Source organism: Paramisgurnus dabryanus, chromosome 12, assembly GCF_030506205.2.
Source record: "Paramisgurnus dabryanus chromosome 12, PD_genome_1.1, whole genome shotgun sequence".
Taxonomy (NCBI): Eukaryota; Metazoa; Chordata; class Actinopteri; order Cypriniformes; family Cobitidae; genus Paramisgurnus; species Paramisgurnus dabryanus.
In genome coordinates this window covers 33,081,015-33,107,646 of record NC_133348.1, presented here as the reverse complement: position 1 = coordinate 33,107,646, position 26,632 = coordinate 33,081,015, and the positions used below count along the sequence as shown (strand labels likewise).

The window sequence follows — 26,632 nt, the reverse complement described above, 5'->3', positions numbered from 1 at the left end:
CGCCCAGTAATGTGTAATTTTCCTGGACATTATATTCTAATGTTTCAAATTATTTCCGGAATGATGCCCCCCAACCCATAATGTTTGTTTAATAATAATGTTTGTCGCATTGCTATAATAATCATAAATTTAAAAAGGAAGCAACTTAAATATTAATTTGAATTAAGCAAAACATTCAATTATTCAGTGTTAGTGCCTTATTCTTCTGAGGTTTAACTGCACAATTTTTTTTTTAAAGTCATAAAACTGGGGCCCCCTGGCACCATCTAACACCCCCAAACTGCCCCCCACAGTTTGAGAACTGTATTAGCTAATGGAAAAGACAACACTGACCACACAGTCCATTTACTCAGAACGGCATAAACACACACACGCCTAAACATTTCTGCATGCATCTAAATAGACTCATTTGTACCAATTATACTGTGGGATCCAAAAGTTCTTTATTTAAGCCTGGAAATAAAAGAAGGGCTTAGGCCTTGTGTCCACCAAAGCTTTAAACATGACTGAAACAGCAGGCGAATGCCGACGGTGGGCGCTTAGCAGCATTTCTTCAGCTGAGCACTAGTTGCTATGATACTTCTGTTTTGTTTATCAGTCGTTGTACGATGTGCTGGTTGGTTGGTGTGGTATTTGCCCCGCCCCTCCTCCACTGTGATTGGATAAAAGGGGTGAAGTGACATTGATGACCTCAAAGTTTCACAAACAGTTGAACATTTTTTTAACTCTCGCCGCAGTCCTGGCTGCAGATTGAAATGAGGGGGCATGAGAAATTTTTGAGGGGGGTTAACTTTAAACCAAGAACACACAGATTACTTGCTTTTGGCTGATTTTTAAGCACAGCATTCCCTTAAACACAATATTTGCACAAGTATACTGCACAGCTAACCAAACAGACAAAACGAATACATTTTAATTTAAAAAAAATCTTCCTTTTTTTATAATTTTACATAAACTTTTATTTTGAGTCATGACTCACTGCTGACCTAAAAAATTTTGTCATCATTTCCTTACTCTCATGTTGTTACAAACCCGCATACATTTCTTTATTTGACATGAGAGGCATCTAGCATGACAGGCAGCCAATAGAAATTGTTATTCAGCCAACAGAAATCCTTTTTTATCCCTTTCTGTCCAATTATCTTTTATTGCGATTCTTCATCTATACTTCATTTCCAGTCGGAGATGCATAGTTCTGTTGCATATAAACTAAATAGAAAATAACGAAATCTAAAGGAATTTTCTTTATATTTTACATTTATTTTAGTTAGTCAATACAATATGGGCCGAGAATTGATTAAAAAAAGAATTGTCTCCGAGGTGTTGGGAGTCGATTCCAAAGGCTGGAATTCCTAGTCTTTACACTGTGTCTACTGTCTACATCTGACGCATGAAGCACTACGTGACAAATCCCTGAATTAAATGCCTCATTCTATTTATGACAAAGCAGCACTCGCCATGTGGCACGGTAAAAACGCGACGATGTTAGATGTTGGTATAAAAAAGAATAAAAAATAACAGTAAGGAATAGATTCTTGGATTTGATTCTTTTGATTCCAGAAACAGGAATCGTAATTGGAACTGATTAAAAAAAATCCAGAATCGAACAGCCCTAAATACAATACAGTTTCAATTAGTTATCTTATTGAAAGTTGAATTAATACAATTATTTTTGTAAAGCCTAGTTTTAAAACCTGGCCATAAATACCAAAAATAAAACAATCACATCTGAGAAGGCAATTCCCCCTTTTGCCGACTCATGGTGCAGGGCTTGTCTCTGCGCTTGTTAAAAAATCTCTTTGGGGATCATGCACTTGGACCCCCTTACATTTGCATTAGGACCCCCATGTTTATGAAGTCTGGTTTCTCCCATGGTTTTAAAGTGTGGCGCTTCCATTGGAAACAATTGAAAACTTCCGCCGAACGCAGGAAAACCTTGGTTCACGCAGGGCCATAGGATTTGATAGTTCATATTCTGCACTGCTTTATACATGGGTTTCAGTCATGTGACTTTTTACGTTATGCCGCCATCTTGAGGACCTACCGAGTACCAGTAGGCTACTGACAAGCATTGGCTGGCTTGCTACGATTTACGGATTTCTTATCTTTTACTGTCTATGATTCTTATGGATACGGGAAATGGCTACGAAAGACAACATGTCGCACCTCGACTGTCATGAAAAGAAACGCGACTTTAAAAAAATATACCTTGGTTTGGGTGTGATGCCTACTCAATCCCCGATACGTTCTTCCAGCCGCTGTTCGCTGCTACCGAACTACCACTATTTTACAACACTAAGGCGGCGCGTCACAACATGAAACTTTGCTCGAAGTATCACCTGGATCTCTACTCATGAACGCGAACATTGAGAACATTGTTTGTGTACACAGAGTTTAATAAAAAGAAAGTTTTGTACAACTGATTTTGGCTGTTATGGTGTCTGCTCGTCATCCCTGCCAGACGGAAATAATCGATTTCCGAAGGGGAATGAATGAATCTCATATGAGGCTCCTTTTTCAACTAGAAGGTCAATATTGTTTTTCACTTGCGACAAAACAACGAATTATCTGTGCATTTATATGGAACTATGCTTTAGGAGCTATCCATCTTTACTCTCCTCCCTCCTTACGTTCCATTCGCAGATCGATACATCTAGACTGGGAAGATGGCGGCGAGCGGAAGCCAAATCAACCAAAGTCAGTTGTTCAAAACCTTCTTTTTAGTAAACTCTTTGTTCACAAACAATGTTCTCAATGCTCGAGTTCACGTGTAGAGACACAGGCGATACTTCGAGCAAAATATCATGTTTTGTCGAGCCTTCTTAGTGTTGTAAAAATAGCGATTTTGATGCTCACAACATATTGAAGGCATAGCTTCTAGTTCTTTTGCGACCACTTCAGGTCCTCAAAATGGCGGAAGACAAGAGAGTGACGCCAGCTGAAACCCATGTATATAATCTTTGTGGAACAAAATCTGATTTCAATTGCCTTCTGACAGTATATCATGGCTATAATACACTCGTATCATAATGAAAAACTACCAAAAACACCCGATCCTAATTTTTAACTCCATTACAAAATCCAAGATAACCAGATATTGGATTTATGGACGTGGATTTTTTATGAATTATTAATATATTGCTGTCTTTGATTCTGGGAGCCTGAGACTGCAGTTTACACGTTTATATACACAAGTTTATTAAATTTTTGTTTAAATGCTTCAGTGCTATGAATAAATAGTGCTCATAAACGGCTGTTTAAATGTGGTGGCTTGGAGCTGGAAACGGTATTCCTAACATCATGACTTAACAAGCGGGTTAGGTTTTCCCCAAACTTAAGTCCTAGCCAGTCGAGTGCATGCTGACAAAAGAAATAACTGAAAATATTGAATCATTTAAGCTGTTATGTTGCTAACATACAGTAACTTGCAAAACAGCATTATTTTCATAAGTGGTCTCTTGTGGAACCCACCATTTTTTTCACTACATTTCAGATTAACTTCAAATGGAAACAAACATTCTTTTATCCCAAAAGTGCCACACATGCAATATGTTGGGAAAACCCACAAAGACTCATTAACTGTAGATGGGGTTGCAAATCCCAAAGCCTTTTGAGCATCCCCCTTCCAGTTTTAAAATGGTCCATAAACACTGTTGCTCTGGTCAAAAAAGCCCAACAGAGACTTTACTTCCTCAGAACTCTGAAGAAGGCCCATCTCTCTGCCAGACTGTTGAAGTCCTTCTACCACTGTACGGTAGAAAGCATAATAACTTACTGTATTACAGTCTGGTATGGAAATTGTTCAACGGCTAAAAGAGCCGCATTACAGAGGGTCATAAAAACATCACAAAAGATCATTGGACTTTCACTGCCCCCCTTGAGGAGATCTACAGGCTTCGCTGCTGAAAAAGAGCATCTACTATCATAGGACAGCACTCATCCCTCTTGTAATCTGTTACAAGATCCGTTACATCCCACTGAATGCTATGTACACACCAAACGCAGGGCATCGCGTTACTCGCTGTAGATTACTCGCGGGATTTAACTTCGTGTCATGCAACTTTTTTGCTTGAGTTCAATATTGGTGAAACTTGGGCGAAGACGCATTTGAGGCGAATAGGGCGTGTTGTTGCTGTAACCGTGCCGCCCATATCGCGTCATTTGCATTGCTCCACGCAAGGACACGTCTGATCGCGTCTTTGCATTGACTTTGTATGTAATCTACTCGCGCAAATCGTTGAACTCGTGTCTGGTGTAAACCTACAGTATTGTTGCGTTTACATCAGCCGTGGTAGAGGCGGTAAAAATGCGCTATTCGCGCATAGTTGGACACTTGAACATTTGAGTTCACTCGCTTCATTCGCAGGTGAAAGCCGCGCGTGAAATTCTAGTCATTCGAGAAACTTGCGCAGAAATTCACGTCATGGGAGGGGCTTCTGCGACTCCGCTGAGACTCCACCACTCTGCTCGCTTCCTGTCATCACGTCACTACTACAGCAAGGTCCTGATTGGTTAACACGGCGCGGAAATCCGTCCAAGTTTAGATTTTTCAACTCGCGCGTTTCCCATGGCAACGCTCAATTTGCACGGAATGCACCATCTGCTGCGTTTCCGCGCCATTCGCGCCGCAGGATAATAATCTGCATGTTAGCAAGTCTTTGCATTGACTTAACATGTAAATCACCCGCGCTAGCCGCCTCTACCGTGGCTGGTGTAAACGCAGCATAAAGACTCGTACTTCCAGAGTTAGAAATAGTTTTTATCCAACTGCCATTTTTGAACTTAATTATATTTCCCGTGTCCCTATCCTCCCACAGTTGCTCTAAAAATTCAGAACGAGCATGTATGCAATATGTTAAGACAATTCGCACAAGACATTTTAAGCTATTTTTATCTTTTTTTTAATAATTTTTAATGTAGATAATATGGATGAATACAGTTTGTCTTTTTCTATGAGAGATGTCAAATTTCGTTGTATACGATGCAATGACATTAAAGGTAAAACTAAACAAATTGTTTGGTTACAGAGCTGGCAGAGTTTCATTTATAAACATAAAAGGTCTGTTACCCTGCAGGGCACTGTGGAGTTCGGATGTCCTCACAGTCCTCGACAAGCCACGTTTTTTCACCTGCGAGAACAAAAACAGGAAGAGAAAGACTGTAATATGAAACACTGTCCAGGTGTATTTGTTCATTATTGAATTTTTCCGAGGTTTGTACCAACAATAGTCAGAAAAGAGAAATGAAAGCATGATGAGGAACAGTCTTAATTTAGAAAGGGAGGAATGAAAAATCACAACATTACACAAAGTAATCACCAATAAAAACCAAACAACAAGAAAACTACTGGACCTTCAATACACCTAAAGACAAATCACAAATAATAAGAAGATAAATTTAATCCTTAATACATCGATTGTTTCTATAAGACAGAATTGGAAATACTCTCACAGAAGTCTACTGTGAAGCTCACACAACTGCGGCCTCAGGAAAAGTTGCATCAAATGCCCATACTGACCCGAAAGTGGGCACCAATGAGCACCATTTTGAAACCTTAATTACAAATGGGACACCCTACAGCCTTGTGGACTTAAGCTCGGAGTATAATATGTTTATTTACTTGTATGCGAGCATACGTGCACTGTCGAACGCACAGCCTTACAAACAAAAGCTTATTTTACTTATACACAGTACTCGTCGTATTCAGATGTTATGCACACATATTTGCGACGAAATGCAATGCATTTCCTGGGCTACATACTACATTCCCCTGTACACGCACTGCCACATTATTGTACGGTACGCGAACCCTCATGTATGCGTAAAAATGGGACTTTACTTCTAGCTTTAATGACCACGTGACACAGGCTATATTATTTAAGCTACAGTATGGTAGCCATATTAAATTAAGCTATAAGAGCTTCAACATGTGTCCTGGTTTATGAAAGTGCCATTTCTGAGCAAGCCTATATATTGAAAGCCTTTGTGCTGACTTTCTAGTCTCATAATGTAAACATCTGGATCGGAGAACAAAGTCCAGGAAGCATGTTTATCCGGTCAGTGACCTACTGCACTTACAGACAATATCCCAGTGATCCAGCAGATAAGCGGTGTGGCTTTAAGATATGAAATTGAATTCTTCATCCATTTTTTGGTAAATTTACATTTATTTTATGTTTCGTTTCGACACGTTTCTACCAGTAATGCAATATTTGACGGTTGCTAGGTTGAGGTCACAAAGGGATTAAAATTTGTATGATGTGTTGATTGTGTGAGTAGGATGTGTTTCCCAAAAGATCTGGGCCACACACATTACAGGAGTTTCCTGGGAGAAATAACAAAACGAGAGGGGATGGGAGATGAGTGTGAAATATTTAAAGACTCCCGGGAAAAACGGACACATGCACACTCAGACAGTTGTTGCTGCAAGATAAACAAGGTGAACAAGTCTTTTATCACCTTGATAGGGGTTGTGTCAACAACAGTATGGATGTACATTATCCTGTTTACTACACTCCTACTTGCCATATGAGTAACCAATGGACCCTTTTCACACTTCTGCAATGTTTTAGTTGGGTAAACCCAGTTATGGCCATTGCTGAGGTGTATGTGTTTTTGCAGTCCCTAAAGATTTGCCGACATTTACATTTGGAGACGTTGGATTGGGCGTGACACTCTGATGACTGTTATCCCCTGATAACAACCACTAAAAATTGTAACACCCTGCTCATCTGAGTCATGTTGACCTGCCTAAAATGTTTAATATCTCACTTCACTGTCTCTTTTCTCATCCCAGCAAAAGCAAAATGCCAAACTGCTGCCAAGATATTTAAAATCTCATTAAGATTTTATAAATAAAAAATGAATGAAAAAAACATGTCATGGGACAGAGGTAGGGGTGCAACGGATCACAAACCTCACAGTTCGGATCACATTACGGTTTTTGAGGCACGGATCGGATCATTTTTCGGATTAGCAAAAAAAAGTATGGGAAAAATCTAATAACAAATCAAGATATTACAAACATTTATATAAAAGAACAAAGTTGCACATTAAGTAAGGTCTAAAATCATTAGGTAGGCTACAGAAATCAAATGAATAATAACACTGCATTTATTGTATTCATTTAATGTAATTATTATTTTTTAAAGCTTCAGAAGTGATTTTCTCTTTGTCTTGGGTTATTTGATTAACATTAATGACATAGACTTAAGTAGGTTAATTGAGCTTACTGTCTCTTTAAGATCAAATATGCACAGACTGCATATATCTCCAAGTGCGCACTACTGAGTCCCCTTAAACGCGTGGACACACACAGACAGAGGGCGAATTACAAACGGCGCAGATAAAAACGTTACGTTGTTTTTCATTGCTCTATTAGCCAAATGTATTTTAATGGACTACAGTATGAGAGAGAGTAGCGCAACTCTCTGAAGTTTAAACATCAAGAGTTCTGATCTTTGCGAATCACATGCGAGCTTAACCGTGGGTCTTGATCCATACGGATCACGGATCGACTGCGATCCGTTGCACCACTAGAAAGAGGTGAGGGACGTTATTTATAGACACTTTTTTGTGCTGATTGGTTGGATTACATAACCATGCTCCTCCCGAACTTTGTTAATAAACTTCATTTAATGGACCCTTTTATACATTCCTGCATTCACAAAATGGAATTCGTCATAAGCCAAAATTGCCAAATGCCATAAGTTATCTTATGGATGCGTATTTGATACTGTCCTGTATTCCATGTAGTCGGGCCATCTCTATATCATATATCTTAAATCTACGTTTTCATGATGATAAAATCCAAATGCCATAAGAAAAACTTGACGGCAGAATGTGCGCACCTGTAAGCAAACTCTGACCCATGCGTACGCACATTTTGGAGACAATTAATGGGAATTGGCGACACCAATGGCAAGAAAGTGAACTGAAATCAGATTAAAGAAAGTAAATATTGATAACACACACATGTAATTTCACTCTATATCATACGTTAAATCCACGTTTTCATGATGATAAAATTCAGCAGTGTTATTTGTGCTTGTACTGAGTGATAATTGTTTCATAAACATCTTGTAAAATTCAATTTTAAATCAAAAATCATTATATACATTAAATCACGGTAACAATGTCCACTTTCGGGAGCGCGATTTAAATTTATATAATGATTTTTGATTTAAGATTGAATTTTACAAGATGTATATGAAACAATTATCACTCAGTACAAGCACAAATAACACTGCTGGATTTTATCATCATGAAAACGTGGATTTAACGTATGATATAGAGTGAAATTGCATATGTGTGTTATCAATATTTACTTTTTTTTTTATCTGATTTCAGTTCACTTTCTTGCCATCTGTGTCGCCAATTCCCATCAATTGTCTCCAAAATGTGCGTACGCATGGGTCAGAGTTTGCTTACAGGTGCGCACATTCTGCCGTCAAGTTTTTCTTTATAGATCACAACCTTTGCGTGGGAAGTGACGTAAGCACGTTTTCAGCCCCGTTTTGTGCGTACGCCCCAGATCACTGTAGAAAACCAGTTCATTCCTAGGGGTTCACATACTTTTTCATGCCACTGTATTAAAATTCACTATTTTGTATTTAATGGACCTTTTTTCACACTTCTGTGTTCGCGAAATGGAAGTCATCATAGTTGTGTAACGCAACTATGGCCACTGCTGAGGTGTATGTGTCTTTGCAGTCCAAGATTTGCCGACCTTTACTTTTGGAGGCATTGATCTTCTTGTCCAAATAAATTCATCAACTGTTAAAACAAAACGTTGATGATCAGATATCTAGAGGTCCTACATCCCCTCATTCTAAAATACTCAATACTTAGGGTCTGTAACCCTGGAACCACAACACATGAGCAGCGAAAAATAACTGTGAACTTCCAATAAACTTCTGTCTCCCCTTTTTCCTTATTGACCTGAAGCATCAAGCCCAAGCTTTTGCTGTCATATTCACCACGTGGGGCAGTTAAAGCCTAGTGGTTAGATAGTCAGGCTTGTAACCCAAGATTTTCCGGTTCGAGTCTCACAACTGCCGGGGGTTGCGACCGTGGTGCCCTTGAACAAGGCACCTTGCCCTAATAGCTCCCCGGGCATAATTTATTCGAAATGTGGCATTAACTCATCCCATTTGAAGTTCCAGTAGTGTCAGTTACTTTTCAAATGTTCTATGGTCAGATGAAGCAAATAATAGCTTTTTTAGCAGCAAACATTCAACATTAGTTTGGTGCAAACAGGGGTAAAATGTACCCCATGTTTGAATGTGCACGTCCGGTGTGCGATACCTGCGAGTTGAACACTCTCTCTATGCTCTCGCAGCTGGACAACACCTACAAATTCTCTGTGCAGGAAAATCCCTTATTGGTAACCCCGTCTGTGAGATCCAGGCTCAAATTTCATAAACTAATTACGAGAATTGGAGAAATTTTTGTAATTCATTTCAATCTTTGTCATGGTTTTACACAGTTTATGTTATATATATATATATATATATATATATATATATATATAAATATATATATAGGTTCACAAATTTTTTTACAAATAAGCACTGTCGCCTGGGTTTCCCAATGCTGCCTTGCGCGCAAATTTATTCACACTGCAAGTCTAGCATGGAAACCATGGACCATTTTTGCCTCTGAAATAGGGAACCAATCACAGAACGGGGAGGGGGCAGCAGGACGATGACAACGTCTATGCGACACACTGAAGCAGTTTTGTTTATCCAACACAGCAGCAGACGTGAAGTTACTTTTCGATGCAGACTTAGATAGTGTTGTAACTAGTTTTGAATGCAAGTTTATTTAAAAAAGAGCAACTTTTGGCATTAAAAAAATTTATATCCAAGAAGGATGTTTGTGTATGGCAAGACATGATAGCCACGGAGTTTTATAGGATCAACCTGAGCAAGGCATCTTCAAAGTCCATTTAACTTATAAATGGTAAGTGGTATTTATTAATATCATATTGTCATTATGCTGGTGGTACTGTGGTTGTCACAGTGCCACAAAGTTGTGTTGCTTTTCAGTATCAATATACAGCTACCGGTTTAGTTGCATAGCTTTCAGCTGTGTGCACACGTACCGATATAAGTTGTTTAAGTTTGAATTGATGTCGCTCTACATACGTCATCTGGTATAATTGAAACAATTGTCTATGAGCTACGTACAGTCGCATTTGATAGACATTTGTAGTGCCCAATAAACGGCTCTGGGCATTCGTAAATACGAGAAAATCAGCATAGGGTTCCCCAGACAACCTCTCATTCTCTATGAGACTGGTCTGGTGTTAGCCAGGCTAATAAATAAGTTAAAAACATGTGAGAATGCATTCCAGAGCAAACTATGTTGTTTACCTTCGCACAAGCTCTTGTAGTTTAAACAGCAGTCACCCGCTGTCACACAGTCTGCAGAGCAAGAGCAGAGACTGCCGTCCAGACGCTCCTCACCACAGCGGAATTTAGAACAAGTCCAACGTTGAGCTGAAAAACAATGACTGATGGTCATATAGAGCATGATGTGATATTAGATCCAAGAGAAATGTAAAACAGAGAGGTCATAAAAAAGGAACAAATCACCTAAAACATTTGTATCATGTCATTTACATCTACTCATATGTACATCTACCATGTCTCGTCCAATAGCTACGTTGGGCAACTTTTGCCACAAACGGAAGGAAATCATTCTGATTGCTAAATCTATCATATCATTGACATGAACCCGTAATAATGTGATCGAATTGGTGTACGTGTTTACATGGCACAAGTTTTAAATCAGTTTTGATCATTTGACATGTGCACAAATATAGTTTCGGGCTGTTTCAAGATAAGCATACAAACCATCCTCCTAAAATCGCTGTGTGTTTCTTTCAGGTCTTAAAGGGCCCATGTCACAGGACTTTTTTAAGATGTCAAATACATCTTTGGTGTCCCCAGAGCACATGTGTGAAGTTTTAGCTCAAAATACCATATAAATAATTCATTATAGCATGTTAAAATTGCCACTTTGTAGGTGTGTGCAAAAATGTGCCGTTTTGGGTGTGTCCTCTAAAATGCACATGTGCAGATCAAGTGCAAACACTGATCACAATGATGGTGGTTTGTTGAAATTGAAACTCAATTGTTCTGTGAAATATTTTCTCTCTGCATTAAATGGCAGTGCTGTGGTTGGATTAAGGGGTTGGATTATTATAATAAGAGCTCCTTATGACATCACAAGGAGAGCCAAATTTCAACGACCTATTTTTTCATGTGCTTGTAGAGAATGGTTTACCAAAACTAAGTTACTGGGTTGATCTTTTTCAAATTTTCTAGGTTGATAGCATCACTAGGGACCCAATCATAGCACTTAAACATGGGAAAAGTCAGATTTTCATGTCATGGCCCCTTTAATATAGTGTTTTAATTCCCATAAAAAATCGTACCTATTACATAATATATCATCTATAGAATCAGCTATGACTGGCTCTCTCTCAAGGTATTTTCGTTTTTTCCATGTTTAAGTGCTATAATTGGGTCCCCAGTGCTTCTATCAACCTAGAAAATGTGATAAAGATCAACCCAGTTACTTAGTTTTGGTAAACCATTCTCTGCAAGCATGTGAAAAAAAGGCATTGAAATTTAGCTCCCTGTGATGTCAGAAGGGGACTACCACTTAATCTGCACTATCCAACCACGACACTACCATTTAGAGATCGGCTCATTTGCATTTTAAAGGACACACCCAAAAAACGACTCATTTTGTTTACATCTACAAAGTGGCAATTTTAACATGCTATGATAAATGATCTATATGGTATTTTGAACTAGAATATCACATAGTACTCTGGAGACACCAAAGATTTATTTTACATCTAAAAAAGTCTTGTAAAATGTCCCCTTTAACACGCAGATGCAGAACCAGATGGTCTGGTGACCACAGCAACCCATACCAGAGCATAAAGATAAGAATGATTTTCAACACAAAGCATGCAGAGAGATTCACTTCCTCTTTAAGTTTTAATGGTTGAATGATGTTTTAACTAATTTAGGACTGTGCCTAACAATTATTTTGGTAATTGATAATAAAGTAATTCGATTTTTTTTCTATACAAAAATAGACCCAAATGAGCAATAACCTTTAAAATTACATAATAATGACACATGATTGTTTTATTAAATAAAACATTAATATATGTAGCCTATATGTAATAAAAACAACTTTATGTATTATAACAAATGCCTTCGGGTGGCGCTAGCGGACTTACGAACGTTATCTTTACTTTTTCTTTAGATTGAGAAAATGCTAGAGCTCATTATAGTTGTGCGTAGATCCAATGACGTAACCTTAATGCCGTAGTTTTCATCTACTGTATACTTCTGCATCATCATCTGCACCGACGTGCAATTACACATGTAGACCGCTAGTAGGCAGTATCCAACAGAAGCAGTGCAACAGCCAAAAAAGAAGCAGCTTGGCCAGTAAACCCACAAATAAAGAAGATGAAGCAGCTTGTTGTGTATAATTTGAGAAGACCAGCAGTGATGGAGGTATAGACAGCTACTTTTGTGAAGTTTGTGTTAAATCACTCTTTAACTTGGCCCATCTTTGTTCTTACCGTCGCCAATGTCAATCTTGAGCAAGAACATTTAGACATTAAATCATGTAAACACAAAGTCAGGGTTTAATCTGCTGAGACACACAAACACAACATGTCTTTATATGATTTTTCCAAATGAACATTATTAAAAACCCAAGCACCAGCAGACAGAATTTATTGCATGCGCTGTAAAAGGTTTTGCCACAAACTCAACTTCATGCTGATATCAGGAGACAGATCTCACATCAAGAGAAATCTCGTGACATAAATAATCTCACACGAGATCTTTTCAGACCTCTAATATCTATGAGTTACATTTCTGATTTCCTGAGTAGTATTATGCATTATATTTCAGTAACTCTCCTTTATATAAACATTTAGGGGCAGTTTCCCAGACAGGTTTAGATTAATGCAGGAATAGGCCCTATTAGGACATTTAAGTAATTTTACAAACATACCTTAATAAAAAAAAAACAATACTGGTGTGCATCTTGAGACAAAACAGTGGCACTGATGTATGATAAGAGGCAGTGCAAGATGTTTTTAAATGAAGGCAGCCCAAACATGCATTTAACTCTGAGACTAGGAGAAGCCCTGTCCAGGAAACCACACCTATAAGTTTTAAATGTTTTGACCATAAAATTCAATTGACTTCCATATGCAAAACACCATGTTTGAAGTCAACTTTTTCTGAAAGTACAAATTATGTTTGATTCACTGATCTCTTTAGAGGAGAGCATCATCTCTGTTTAGACTACTATTTGAGTTTTAAGCTCTTTTCACTTCTCTGATGTCCTTTTTGGAGACTTTTCATGATGAGTTATAAGAAGTCTTCACCCAGCCTCTTCAAAGGGATAGTTCACCCGAAAAAATGTAAATTCTGTCATCATTCATTAACCCTCATTTAGTTTTGAACCCGTATGAGTTTCTGTCTTCTGTTGAACACAAAAGAAAATATTTTAACCATATAGTTGACGGTACTCATTGACTTCCATAGTATTTGTTTTTCAAAAGGTACTGTATAGTGTATATAGTGTTCAACAGAAGAAAAGAAACTTATACAGGTTCAGCACTACATGAGGATTAATGAATGACATTTTTTTTTTTCATTTTTTGGTGAACTATCGCTTTAAGTTTCTGCCAAGTTGCGGCCTTGTCTTTCCATTTACCAAAGATCCTCTACATCAGATCGGTTCTCTCTCTCCTTCATTCACACTATAAAGCTAAATAAAGCTGCTTAAAAAGTTCTCCACAGTGATGCCATTTTTGAGAAGGGAAAGCAACTGGGAAATTTTGATAGGTAACTAATTTTGTGGCAAACAGAAATAAATCAATCTTGTGGCTAAAAAATAACCAAAGAGTTTCGTATTTTTCTTATTAATAACTTGACTCTTCTGTAGTTACATTGGGTACTTAAACCGACGGAACCTTAAAAGTTGCAATTTTCTATGCAGATAATCCTCCATAAATCCTCCAATACCCATAAATTCAAGGACTAAATGTGTTTCAAGTGAGAGAAGGTTACATCATGTTACCTTTTAAGATAAATTGTTACAGTTCCCTTTTACGGGAACTCGCGCTGCGTCACTGCGGTGACACTTTGGGGACGCCTCCAGGGGTCTGAATGTGTATATCAAATTTAACCTATGGTGAGGCTAAACGACAAAGACAGGGTGACGCGGGAGCCAGGAAGTATATCGCTATCTGAAATATTGCCAAAGACGGCGTTACAGGGACGCAGAAAGTATGGCAAGGGAGACGCAGCATCTCGTTCCCTTCTCAGAGAACAACAGCTACATACGTAACCCAAGATGTTTTCATGTGTTAAGACACAACTATGCAAAAAAAGCATTTTGGTATGGATCAACATTTGCATACAGAAGATATAAGCATTTAAAGCGAACAGTTTAGCACGTGTGCTTAAAAAGTCTAGAATTTTTATGATATTATCCTACACTACACAGGAAATAATATGGATTTTTTTCCAGAAAACCTCTTGCATAAAATAGATTCAAGCACTTTCAATGACCTGTATGTACGTATATTCTCAAAAACTTCACAGGGCCTTGAATTTTTTCCCCCAGATTCACAAACGTTCAAGGATTTCAAGGACCCGTGGGAACCCTGCGGTAAGAATCAAATGTTTAACTCTAGGGGAGCTAGAGAATGAACATATTTTTAAAAAAGTGGAGTGTCCCTTTAATAAATTTCAGGTCCGCTATAAACATCTATGAATTTTTCAATGTAACAAAAATCACACAAGAGGGATTTAAGCAATTTAAAGAAATGTTTATAATTGATAAAAACATGACATAAGCATAAGAAATAGTTTTAAATAACTACAAACACTGAGGTCTAGCATCTGCTGGCAACACAACAGCCTGGCTTCCATTACAGATTTGCGCAAAACTTCTGCTATATTTTTACAACAGCCTGGTTTCCATTACAGTCAATAAAAAACTATTGTGAAATGACAACATTTCCATTAACTGCCGATTCTGCGACTAAAGCAAAATCTTTTCCTCTTGCATATATTGCAGCCGTGTTATGCAGGGCATGAAATTAACACCCGACCACGCGCCAAATGCGGGTGGATTTTGCAATTGGCGGGTAACACTGTCAATCTACCAGCCACATTGGCGGGTAGCCAATGCGAATCAGTGATGGCGCGGGTCATTGTATAAACAACCCACTCCCGACCGACATTTTCAACTAACCCGCCCCGCCCGCAATTGTTCGAAATAGTTTTTAAACTCGACTGACTGACCGCGGCCTGAATATCATTAAAATATTTTTGGATGACTCGTAACCGGCACCCGCTCATTTCTTATCAACCTGCGCATATCACCGATGCAAATTCATTGAGAGAATGCGACTGCTGTTTCGCAACGTTCATGCGATTGGAAAGAAGATGAGGCACTTCTCTGACTACGTTTGGATGTGCGAGTAAGTATTAAACTGTTGGTGAGATGGGATGAGAATGCAATGCTGACATATGCTACTGTACAATCACAGTTGCACAGATGTATAGTGCTGCTGTGACGGATCAGAGCTCTTGATGTGTAAACTTTAGAGAGAGTTGCGCTACTATGCCTTATACTGTAGTACATTAACATACATTTTGCGAATATAGTAATGAAAAACAACGTATGTGCGGCGTTAATGTGCGCAGTTTGTGCCCCCTCTGTCTCTGTGTGCGTGCGCCGGTTTAAGGGGACTCAATAGGCAGAGATGTATAGTAACGAAGTAGAACTACTTCACTACTGTACTTAAGTACTAAAAGGCAGTATCTGTACTCTACTGAAGTATTATTTTTTTCTCCTACTTCCACTTTTACTTCAGTACATTTTTTCTTTGAGTTTAATACTTTTACTCCAATACATTTTTTATGTGCTGCATAGTTACTCGTTACTCTCAAATGTTACGAATCATGGTCACATGGTGGTCTGAACCAATTGGAGATTGTAAAGGGCGACCCCTCCCAACCTCTCACTCACAAATATGAGCCAGGGTTGTTGACAAATGTGAAGCGAAGAGAGAACCAAAGTGCGCGAGAAAGACAGAGAGAGAGAGAATGCGCAAGAAAGGGCGAGTGTGCGCGAAAGAAGGAAACCTAAATTCAATGAAACACCTTGTACCTTTACCTATTACCATTTTATCGACTAATATTTCATTAATTCTGAATTCTCTATCGCCATATCAGTTAAATTAATCTGAATTATCTGAACATTCATGTCCTTGTACTCCTGCTACAGCCAAAGGAATTGTAAGTGTCCTTTAGCTTAAACATTTGAAATAATATAAACAATATTATATTCAAACTTTTGACTGTTTTCTTTAATAACTACATTACACAATACTTGTACTTTTACTTTCAGTACTTGAGTAGTATATTTTAAAATAAACTACTTGCAATACTTAAGTACAAAGCATGTTTAATACTTTAGTACTTCCACTTAAGTGCTGTGCTTAAAGAGCACTTCAACTTCTACTCAAGTCACTTTTTTGATAGAGCACTTGTACTTTTACTCAAGTCTGGGTCGCTAGTACTTTATACATCTCTGTCAATAGGGCACATCGGAGATATGCGTTCCTAAAAGCATGCGTACATAAAATCTTTCTGCTCTTGACAGGGCACATACAAACAAAATGATCTCAACAGTATTCATTTTCTAATAAAACATTTCTTTATGTCTTAAGTGTATGTATAGAGAGTCAAAAACCAGTCTGTGTTCGTCTTAAAGAGACAGTAACCTCAATTAAACTACTTAAGTCTGTGTCATTAATGTTAATCAAACAACGTAAGACAAAGAGAAATTCACTTTTGTAGCTCTGAAAAAAATTATATTTAATTCATACCATAAAGACAGTGTTATAATTCACTATTCGGGCAAAAAAAAAACTGGCTGGTAAAAAGTCTCTGTGGCAGGTGGATTTCTAAATCCACCTGCCACAGTGGCTGGTGGTCAAAAAAGTTAACTTCAGGCCCTGGTGTTATGCAAGCATCAATAGCAAGGAATACCCCTACCTTATTGTTTCTTAACCAGGGGGCCGGGGCCCACAGGGGGCCTCAATATGACTTAAAAGTTTTCCAAAATGAGACAAAACAAGGGTTTTAACAAGCTAAATCAACCAAAAATCTATATATATATATATATATCTTATTGTTTGGTTATTTTTGTAACAAATTTACATTGTCTAGTCATACCAAGCACTAGTTTATTTTATTTGGTAGAAACTGGGAGAGTGGGGGTCTAAATATTGCTGTGGACAATAGAGGGGCTCTGAAATGAAAAAGGTTGAGAATTGACCTGGACCAATGTATGAGGTTTTTCTGGGAGGTTAAAGTACACAGTTTTGCATCTTTAAAGAATGATGATGCGACATTTACACACGTCAGAGGACCGCAATTAGAAAAATCTGTTTTGCGATATACTCATTTTCGAAATGCATGAAAAGTACACTGTAAAAATTTCTTGTTGCACTTAAATGTTTAAAGGGGACATATAATGAAAATCTGACTTTTTCCATGTTTAACTGCTATAATTGTGTCCCCAGTGCTTCTATCAACCTAGAAAATGTGATAAAGATCAACCCAGTAATTTAGTTTTGGTAAACCATTCTCTGCAAGCATGTGAAAAAATAGGTCATTGTAATTTGGCTCCTATTGTGATGTCAGAATAAGGTAATACCGCCCCCTTAATCTGCACTATCCAACCACAGCACTGCCATTTAGTTCAGAGAGAAAGAGAGAGAAAAGAAGGACTTGACAGCACAATTGAGCTTCAATTACAACAAACCACCATCATTGTGATCAGTGTTTAAACTTCATCCGCTCATTTGCATTTTAAATGACACACCCAAAACGGCACACTTTTGCTCAGACCTAGATTAAGACTTAGTTTACATCTTTAAAAAAATCTCATAATATGTCCCCTTTAAGTTTAAACAACTTGAATGAATAAGTCATTTCAACTTTTTTGACAAGTATAGCGTACAGAGGACATTTCACAAGACTCTTTTAAGATGTCAAGTAAATCTTTGGTGCCCCCAGAGTACAAATGTGAAGTTTTAGATCAAAATACCATATATATAATTTATTATGGGATGTTAAAATTGCCACTTTGTAGATGTGAGCAAAAATGTGCTGGGTCCTTTAAAATGCAAATGAGCTGATCTCTGCACTAAATGGCAGTGACGTGATTGGATGCTGCAGATTAAGGGGCGGTATTATCCCCTTCTGACATCACAAGGTGAGCCAAATTTCAATGAGCTACATTTTCAGATGCTTGCAGAGAATGGTTTACCAAAACTTAGTTACTTGGTTGTATTTTTCATATTTTCAAAGTTGATAAAAGTACTGGGGACACAATTATAGCACTTAAACGTGAAAAAAGACAGATTTGTCCCTTTTACTCTAAGTCCACTCAACTTTATTAATTTTATATTTATACCAACTCCTCACTAGTCAAGACAGTTTAAATGACTTGTTTAAGTCACGCTGTTAAATCTTAAAAATATATGTGCAACAAGGATTTTTTTTACAGTGTACCTTATGCGAACTTCAATTTTTGCGAAATTGACATGTGTCCTTTGGACATATTTTCATTTCGCAATTCAATTTCCGCAATTTAAAGAGTATTTGAAACGCAACTACTGACTATGTGAAGTTGGGGTCAGCAGATGTGTTCATTCTGAACTTTATAAGCAGATCTTTATTTTAAGAGGTAGGCCACACACAACAAGCATGCCATAAAGAGTAAAGCAACAACAACAAAAAAACATTCTGTATGTAGGTTTGTGGTTTATGCATATATGATAGGTTCTGTAAACGGCAAGAAAAAAACAAGACTGTAGGAGACAGGAAAAGAGTCTGTCTCGACAGACAGAAAGCCACTGATCCTTTATGTGCTATTCGCCATATGAAAGCAAACCCACCCATTTCATCCCACACATGCAGTGCACACAAACAGGCGCCACAGGGACAGGCATAATTGGCTACAGTGTCGGAAAGCTGATTCAAAACATACGGGTGGACTTCGAGCCTAAACTTGGAGAAACCCACAGTGACTTTCGACTGAGGACATTTTTAACAGGTAGGTGTTGATGGTTAAACAGACATTCTTGTGTCTGCTGTTTGCAGTGTCAGGGGTTTCTGGGGTGTTCTTGTTCAGCCCCGGTTAAATGGTCCGTGTAGTTAAACTTTTTTTTTTTCGCAGACTATACACTGAGCTTCAATATGACCCGATTAAGAGCAGCGAGACATAAGGCCCACGTAAGCAGACTTTTGGCTATCAGCAAATAGTCTCATCATCATGACTTAAGAACCGCCCACTTGGACAGAAAGAGACATATATGCTGTATAAAGTGACCTACCACAGTTTGCATTTTAGGGACAAGTTATAAACAGCTTAAATATAAATAAAACATTTAGACAAAAGACAATTGTAAATATAAATAAATACATTGCTGTCTTCGCAAATGGTTGTACACTAATACTGCCCATGCAAAAGTAACACAACAATATCTTTTATTCTGAATATTTGAGATTTGAACCCACTAACCTGACAAACTCTGACATTTATAATGCTATCTGGCAAACACTTTTTTTACACTTCCAAGTGGACTTATTATCAATAATAAAACAAGCTCCTAAACACTGATTTAAAAAATATTTTAAAATTCGGTGTAATGCATATTTTTGAGTCAGGAATAATTTGTTTCAGTATATTTTAATGATTTTTTTCCAGAATATTTTTGATATCCCCTTTATAAAAATGTCAGGTGGTACAACCAAGCATTATCTATTTGCAAGATAAGGTTTACTGTGATCTCTGTCTCATGCTGATTGTTGTTTATAATGATAGCGCCATTTAAAATGATAATCCTGAAAATTGTTCAAAAGTAAAAAAAACAACTTCACCATAAAATTAACATTTGAGAACTATAAATATAAGAACAATATTTTTTAAGTTTAATAACAAATATAGACAAACTTAGCTTGCATTTATTAAAACTAAAATTATTAGGTAAATTATGAACTTATTATTAAAATTATTTAGCTTAAAGGGATAGTTCGGCCAAAAATGATATTAAACCCATGATTTACTCACCCCCAAGCTGTCCGAGTTGCATATGTCCATCATTTTTCAGACAAAGACATTTTCAGATATTTTATAAAATGTTTTAGATCTTTCAGTTGATTAAATGTAATGTTACGGGGTCCACGACCTTCAAGTCCAAAAAAAGTGCGTCCATCCTTCAAAAATTAAATCCAAACGGCTCCAGGATGAAAAACAAAGGTCTTCTGACGGTAATCCGCGCAGTGTTGTTGTAGAAATATCCATATTTAAAACTTTATTAACGTAAATAACTACCTTCCGGTAGCGCCGCCATCTTAGTCGCGTCCGCATTCAGGATGAGAGCTTACGCAGCCTACGGAGGCTACTCTGCTGCTGCTCTGTGCCCCCGCCCTCCGAATTTGTCATACGTCACTAAGAAAAGTGCGTACACTACGCTAATACTCTCTCCTGAATGCGGACGCGACTAAGATGGCGGCGCTACCAGAAGGTATTTATTTTCGTTAATAAAGTTTTAAATATGGATAATTCTACAACAACACCGCGTGGATTACCCTCAGAAGACCTTTGTTTATCATCCTGGAGCCGTTTGGATTTAATTTGTGAAGGATGGACGCACTTTTTGAGGACTTGAAGGTCGTTGACTATGGGTGGACCCCGTAACATTACATTTAATCAACTGAAAGATCTAAAACATTTTATTAATCATGGGTTTAATATCATTTTTGGGCAAACTATTCCTTTAATGTTTTTTTTTGTTTTTTTTTAGGTGTATTCATAGCAGTTTCACCCTTTGAATTTCTGGATGCACCACCTGACCTCTGAAATAAATTTACATTTAACAAACTTCTTGGATGCTGATATAAGCTTTTGTCTGTGATATCAAATTCATCAATATACTTTTCAAATACAATTAAAATGTTTTTATTTTTTTTAGTTTACACTGGTTGTACCACCTGACATTGCAAGTGTACCAGTATTTGAGAGAAATCTACAAACTTTTCATCCAGCCATAAAGACCGCCTAGGGGTTCACTGGATGATGTGATATCATGTTTAAAGTTTACATTTGTTAACTTCTTAATAAAAGGCCCATGGGTGCAGCTGTAATACCTTTAGTTTGAGAAAATCCAAACTGTTGGACAAAGGTTTTTCCATTATAGTGCTGCCTCACGATTACACACGACTAATCGTTTGCAGAATAAAAGATTTTGTTTACATAATATATGTGTGTGTACCGTGTATAATAATTATGTATATTTAAATACACACACATACATGTAGAATTCTAAGAAAAAAGTATATTTATATAATATATATTTATATATAATATAAATTATATATAAATATAAAAAAAATTATACACATGCAAATATTTCTTAATTAAATACATACGTGTCTGTGTGTGTATTTATACATAATTATTATACACAATACACACACATATATTGTGTAAACAAAATCTTTTATTCTGCAAACGATTAGTCGCGACTAAAACTTGTAGTCCATTATAATATCTATAAAGACAGCCTTCGTGCTTTCAGTGTAGAACTAGGCAACGCTAGACAGACTTTCTTTTCAAATATTATAAACGACAACATAAATAACACACACACTCTTTTTGCTACTACAGAGAGACTAACAACCCCCCCAAGCCACATTCCAAGTGAAATGCTCTCAGACAGCAAATGCAGTGAGTTTGCTAACTTCTCTGAGAAAATCAATAATATCAGAAAGGTGATCAGCACATCCTTGAGCTGCGCAGGGGTCAGACAAATCAGACCACAACATCAGAAAGTAGTTACTATGTCTGATTTCGAAGCAGTTGATGGTAAAATTTTGGAAGAAACAGTACAGCATCTTAAGACATCAACCTGTGCCCTTGACACACTCCCAACATCTTTTTTCAAAATTGTCTTTAACTGTTTAGAAGCAGATCTCCTAAAAGTAGTAAATTCATCACTTATCTCCAGGACTTTTCCAAAGTCCCTAAAAACTGCAGTTGTTAAGCCCCTCCTGAAAAAGAGCAACCTAGATAACACTGTATTGAGCAACTACAGACCAATCTCAAATCTTCCTTTCATAGGCAAGATCATTGAAAAAGTTGTTTTCAATCAGCTGAACAAATTCTTAATTTCTAATGGTTACTTTGACATTTTTCAATCTGGTTTTAGACCACACCACAGTACAGAGACAGCGCTCATAAAGATTATAAATGATATTCGCCTCAATACAGACACAGGCAAACTATCAGTGCTGGTGCTACTCGACCTCAGTGCTGCTTTTGACACTGTCGATCACAACATACTTCTTGACCGGCTGGAAAACTGGGTCGGGCTTTCTGGGGTGGTCCTGAAATGGTTCAAGTCATACTTAGAAGGGAGAGGTTATTATGTAAGTATAGGTGGCCATAAATCTGAGTGGACATCCATGACATGCAGAGTCCCGCAAGGCTCAATTCTTGCGCCACTCCTGTTCAACCTGTATATGCTCCCACTAAGCCAAATAATGAGAGAGAACCAAATTGCCTATCACAGTTATGCAGACGACACTCAGATCTACTTAGCTCTATCCCCTAATGACTACAGCCCCATTGACTCCCTGTGCAAATGCATTGATGAAGTTAACAGTTGGATGTGCAAAAACTTTCTTCAGTTAAACAAAGAGAAAACTGAAGTCATTGCGTTTGGAAACAAAGATGAAGTTCTCAAGGTGAATGCATACCTTGACGCTAGAGGTCAAACAACTAAAAATCAAGTCAGGAATCTTGGTGTGATTCTGGAGTCTGACCTTAGTTTCAGTAGTCATGTCAAAGCAATAACTAAATCAGCATACTATCATCTCAAAAATATCGCAAGAATTAGATGCTTTGTTTCCAGACAAGACTTAGAGAAACTTGTGCATGCTTTCATTACCAGCAGGGTGGATTATTGTAATGGCCTCCTCACTGGCCTCCCCAAAAAGACCATTAGACAGCTCCAGCTCATTCAGAACGCTGCTGCCAGAATTCTGAGCAGAACCAGAAAATTTGAACATTTCACACCAGTCCTCAGGTCTCTACACTGGCTACCAGTTACATTTAGGATTGATTTTAAAGTATTATTAATGGTTTATAAATCACTCAGTGGACTAGGACCTCAATACATTGCTGATATGCTCATTGAATATAAACCCAACAGATCACTCAGATCATTAGGATCACATCAGCTAGAAATACCAAGGGTTCACTCAAAGCAAGGAGAGTCAGCTTTTAGCTATTATGCCAGTCGCAGCTGGAACCAGCTTCCAGAAGAGATCAGATGTGCTCCAACAGTAGTCACATTCAAATCCAGACTCAAAACACATCTGTTTAGCTATGCATTTACTGAATGAGCACTATGCTGCGTCCGAACTGATTGCACTATATTAAATATGCACTATTTTAATTATTTTTTATTTCTCTTGTTTTTATTCTTATTTTTAACTGTTATATACTTTTATTCCTGTTTTATTCTTTTTCACACATTTAAACAGTTTTTATTAAAATCACATTTATTTTCTTTTAATTGATATTTTAAATTCATCTATCTTTGATTTTTGTTTTCTCATTTGTATGTAAAGCACTTTGAATGACCTCTGTGTATGAAATGTGCTATACAAATAAACTTGCCTTGCCTTGCCTTGCCTAATCGTGAGGCAGCACTATTCCATTATCATACTGATATTCATGAAATGTGTTTATAGGAAAGGTTTCGAACATAAAAAATGCCAAAGTATCTTATTTTTTATTTGTTATAATTTAAACACCAATTTCCGCCTGCCATTTTACAAATTTGCGATACCAAAACAAAAATATGTATTTATTATTAAAAAATACTGAAAATGTTCTAAAGTGACGTTAGATATATCAAGTTATTTTTATAGTAAATAATGCCCTGGACACAAAAATATGTATATCAATGACCCACCATCCTGTGTGCATATAATAAGCGGGGTCAGACGTTTAAATAAAAGGTTGGCAAAACTGAAAAAGTGTTTTGGACTGTTCATCTGAGGCCAAGACAACTTAAAAAGTACAGACACAAGAGGAAGAGGAAAGGCACCAAAATGACAAAGACACGTACTTGGTTCCACGCACACTTCCTCATAGTCCAGACAGCAGGTGCCTTCATTGACACAGGCAGCATCACAGCGGCATGCAGAATTAGCATCGCGGCTTCCAGACACGCAGCGATTTTTACAGCTGTTAACTATCAGTACAATGAAAAAGATATAACAGAAGTAAAGTGTATACAGTGGTGTGAACAGGTGCCCCCCTTCAGATTTCTTATGTTTTTGTCACACTTTAATGTTTCAGATAACTAAACAAATTTAAATATTTATCAAAGATAACACATGTGAACACAACATGCAGTTTTTAAATGAAGATTTTAATTATGAAGGGAAAAGAAAATACAAACCCATATGGCCCTGTGTAAAAAAAGTGCTTGCCCCCTAAACCTAATAACTGTGGGGCCACCATTAGCAGCAACAACTGCAATCAAGCGTTTACAATAACTTGTAATGAGTCTGTTACCGCGCTGTGGACCAGAATTGTTGTAATTCAGCCACATTGGCGGGGTTTTCGAGCATTAACCGCCTTTTTAAGGTCATGCCACAACATCTCAATAGGATTGAGGTCAGGACTTTGACTAGGAGACTCCAAAGTCTTCATTTTGTTTTTCTTCAGCCATTCAGGGGTGGACTTGCTGGTGTGTTTTGAATCATTGTCCTGCTGCAGAACCCAAGTTCGCTTTAGCTAGAGGTCACGAACAGATGGCCAGACATTCTCCTTCAGCATTTTTTGTTAAGCAGCAGAATTCATGTTTCCATTTATCACAGCAAGTCTTCCAGGTCCTGAAGCGGCAAAACAGCCACAGACCATCACAATATCACGACCATATTTTACTGTTGGTGTGATGTTCTTTTTCTGAAATGTGGTGTTACTTTTACACCAGACGTAATAGCACACACACCTTCCAAAAAGTTCAACTTTTGTCTCTTCAGTGCACAGAGTATTTTCTCATGTCTTGGCTTCATCAAGACATTTTCTGGCAAAACGGAGACGAGCTTTTATGTTCTTTTTGCCCAGCAGCTGTTTTCGTCTTGGTACTCTGCCATGCAGGCCATTTTTTCCCAGTCTCTTTCTAATAGTGGAGTCATAGACACTTTTTGGATGTTGTTGTGGGGTCTTTTGTGACCTTGGATGAGTCGTCGCTGCGCTCTTGGAAAAATTTTGCTCACCACTGTTCCATGTTTTCGCCGTTTGTGGATAATGGCTCTCAATGTAGTTCGCTAGAGTCCCAAAGCTTTATAACCTTTTCCAGACTGACTTTTTTATCATTTGTTTCTGAATTTCTTTGACTCTCAACATAATGTGATGTTGAGGATCATCTGGTCTTTTTCACTGGTCTGATTTTGTGATTGGGAACAGGTGTGGCAGTAATCAGGCCTGGGTGTGGCTAGAGAAACTGAACTCAGTAGTAATAAACAACAGTTAAGTTATGATTAAACAGGGGAAGAAGCCCTTTTTTTTGCACAGGGCCATTTAGTTTTGGGTTTTCCCTAAAAAAAATATTGAACAACTGCTGTTGCATTCACATCTTTGACTAATATTTAAATTTGTTTGATGATCTGAAACCTAAAATGTGAATAATATACAATAACATAAGAAATCTGGAGAGGGGCCAACACTTTTTCACACCACTGTATATGATGTTGAACAGTTCATTCATCACGTTATTAACTGAGCAATACATGAAGACAGGATTTAAAAGTGTAAACAGTAGAAAATGGAGACAATACCTTTCTCACAGCGGCTTTTCAGTATAAATATGATTGTGAGGATTAAAGCCAGCAGGCAGAGCAGAAGGATCTATCCAGAAGAAAAACAAGAGAGCCACTGTGCTAAATATTCACTTACTGTACAAGAATCTGTGAAGAATGAATCTTTGTTTTACTACAATCAATGACTTGGTGGTTAGTAGAAACATCAGATGAGCTTCACAACCAACAGCTTTTGTTGACTGTGATTTTACCACAGTGTGTAGAAATGTGATATAGAAGCAACACCAGAGTAAACAGCTTCATGGGTACAGCATGGTATTAATAACACAGGTCATGGCCATGAGATCAAATTCAAGGAAACACACTGCCACAAAAATATTTGCTTTGAATGTGCTGCTTACAAGTAATTGTGAAAATAACGCTGCAAGGGAGACTTCACCACTTAAATAAACGTTAAAAAATGTAATGCAAAAGCAATTTTACATCACAGAGTTGACATTTTGTTTAGGACATGATGCTACGATGTTTGCTACAACATCAAACGTCTCTCCATACCACAGTAATTTCCCAATGCTGCACAGATGTTTTAGTGCTAACAGTATACATAACTTAGACTGTTTTGACTAACAGAGAACTAAAGGCAGCATGAT

General features: G+C 37.6%; 1 protein-coding gene across 1 annotated transcript in view; it reads right to left on the bottom strand.

Moving 5' to 3' along the window:
- enpp1 (ectonucleotide pyrophosphatase/phosphodiesterase 1) overlaps window positions 1-26,632 on the bottom strand; it is a 66,915-nt gene that overhangs the window by 35,520 nt on the left and 4,763 nt on the right. The window contains exons 4-7 of the mRNA XM_065268899.2: window positions 26,001-26,070; window positions 24,281-24,406; window positions 10,377-10,502; window positions 5,069-5,129 (exon numbers count right to left, since the gene is read on the bottom strand). Coding sequence (XP_065124971.1) covers window positions 5,069-5,129; window positions 10,377-10,502; window positions 24,281-24,406; window positions 26,001-26,070 — 383 coding nt within the window. The remainder of the gene's footprint in view (window positions 1-5,068; window positions 5,130-10,376; window positions 10,503-24,280; window positions 24,407-26,000; window positions 26,071-26,632) is intronic.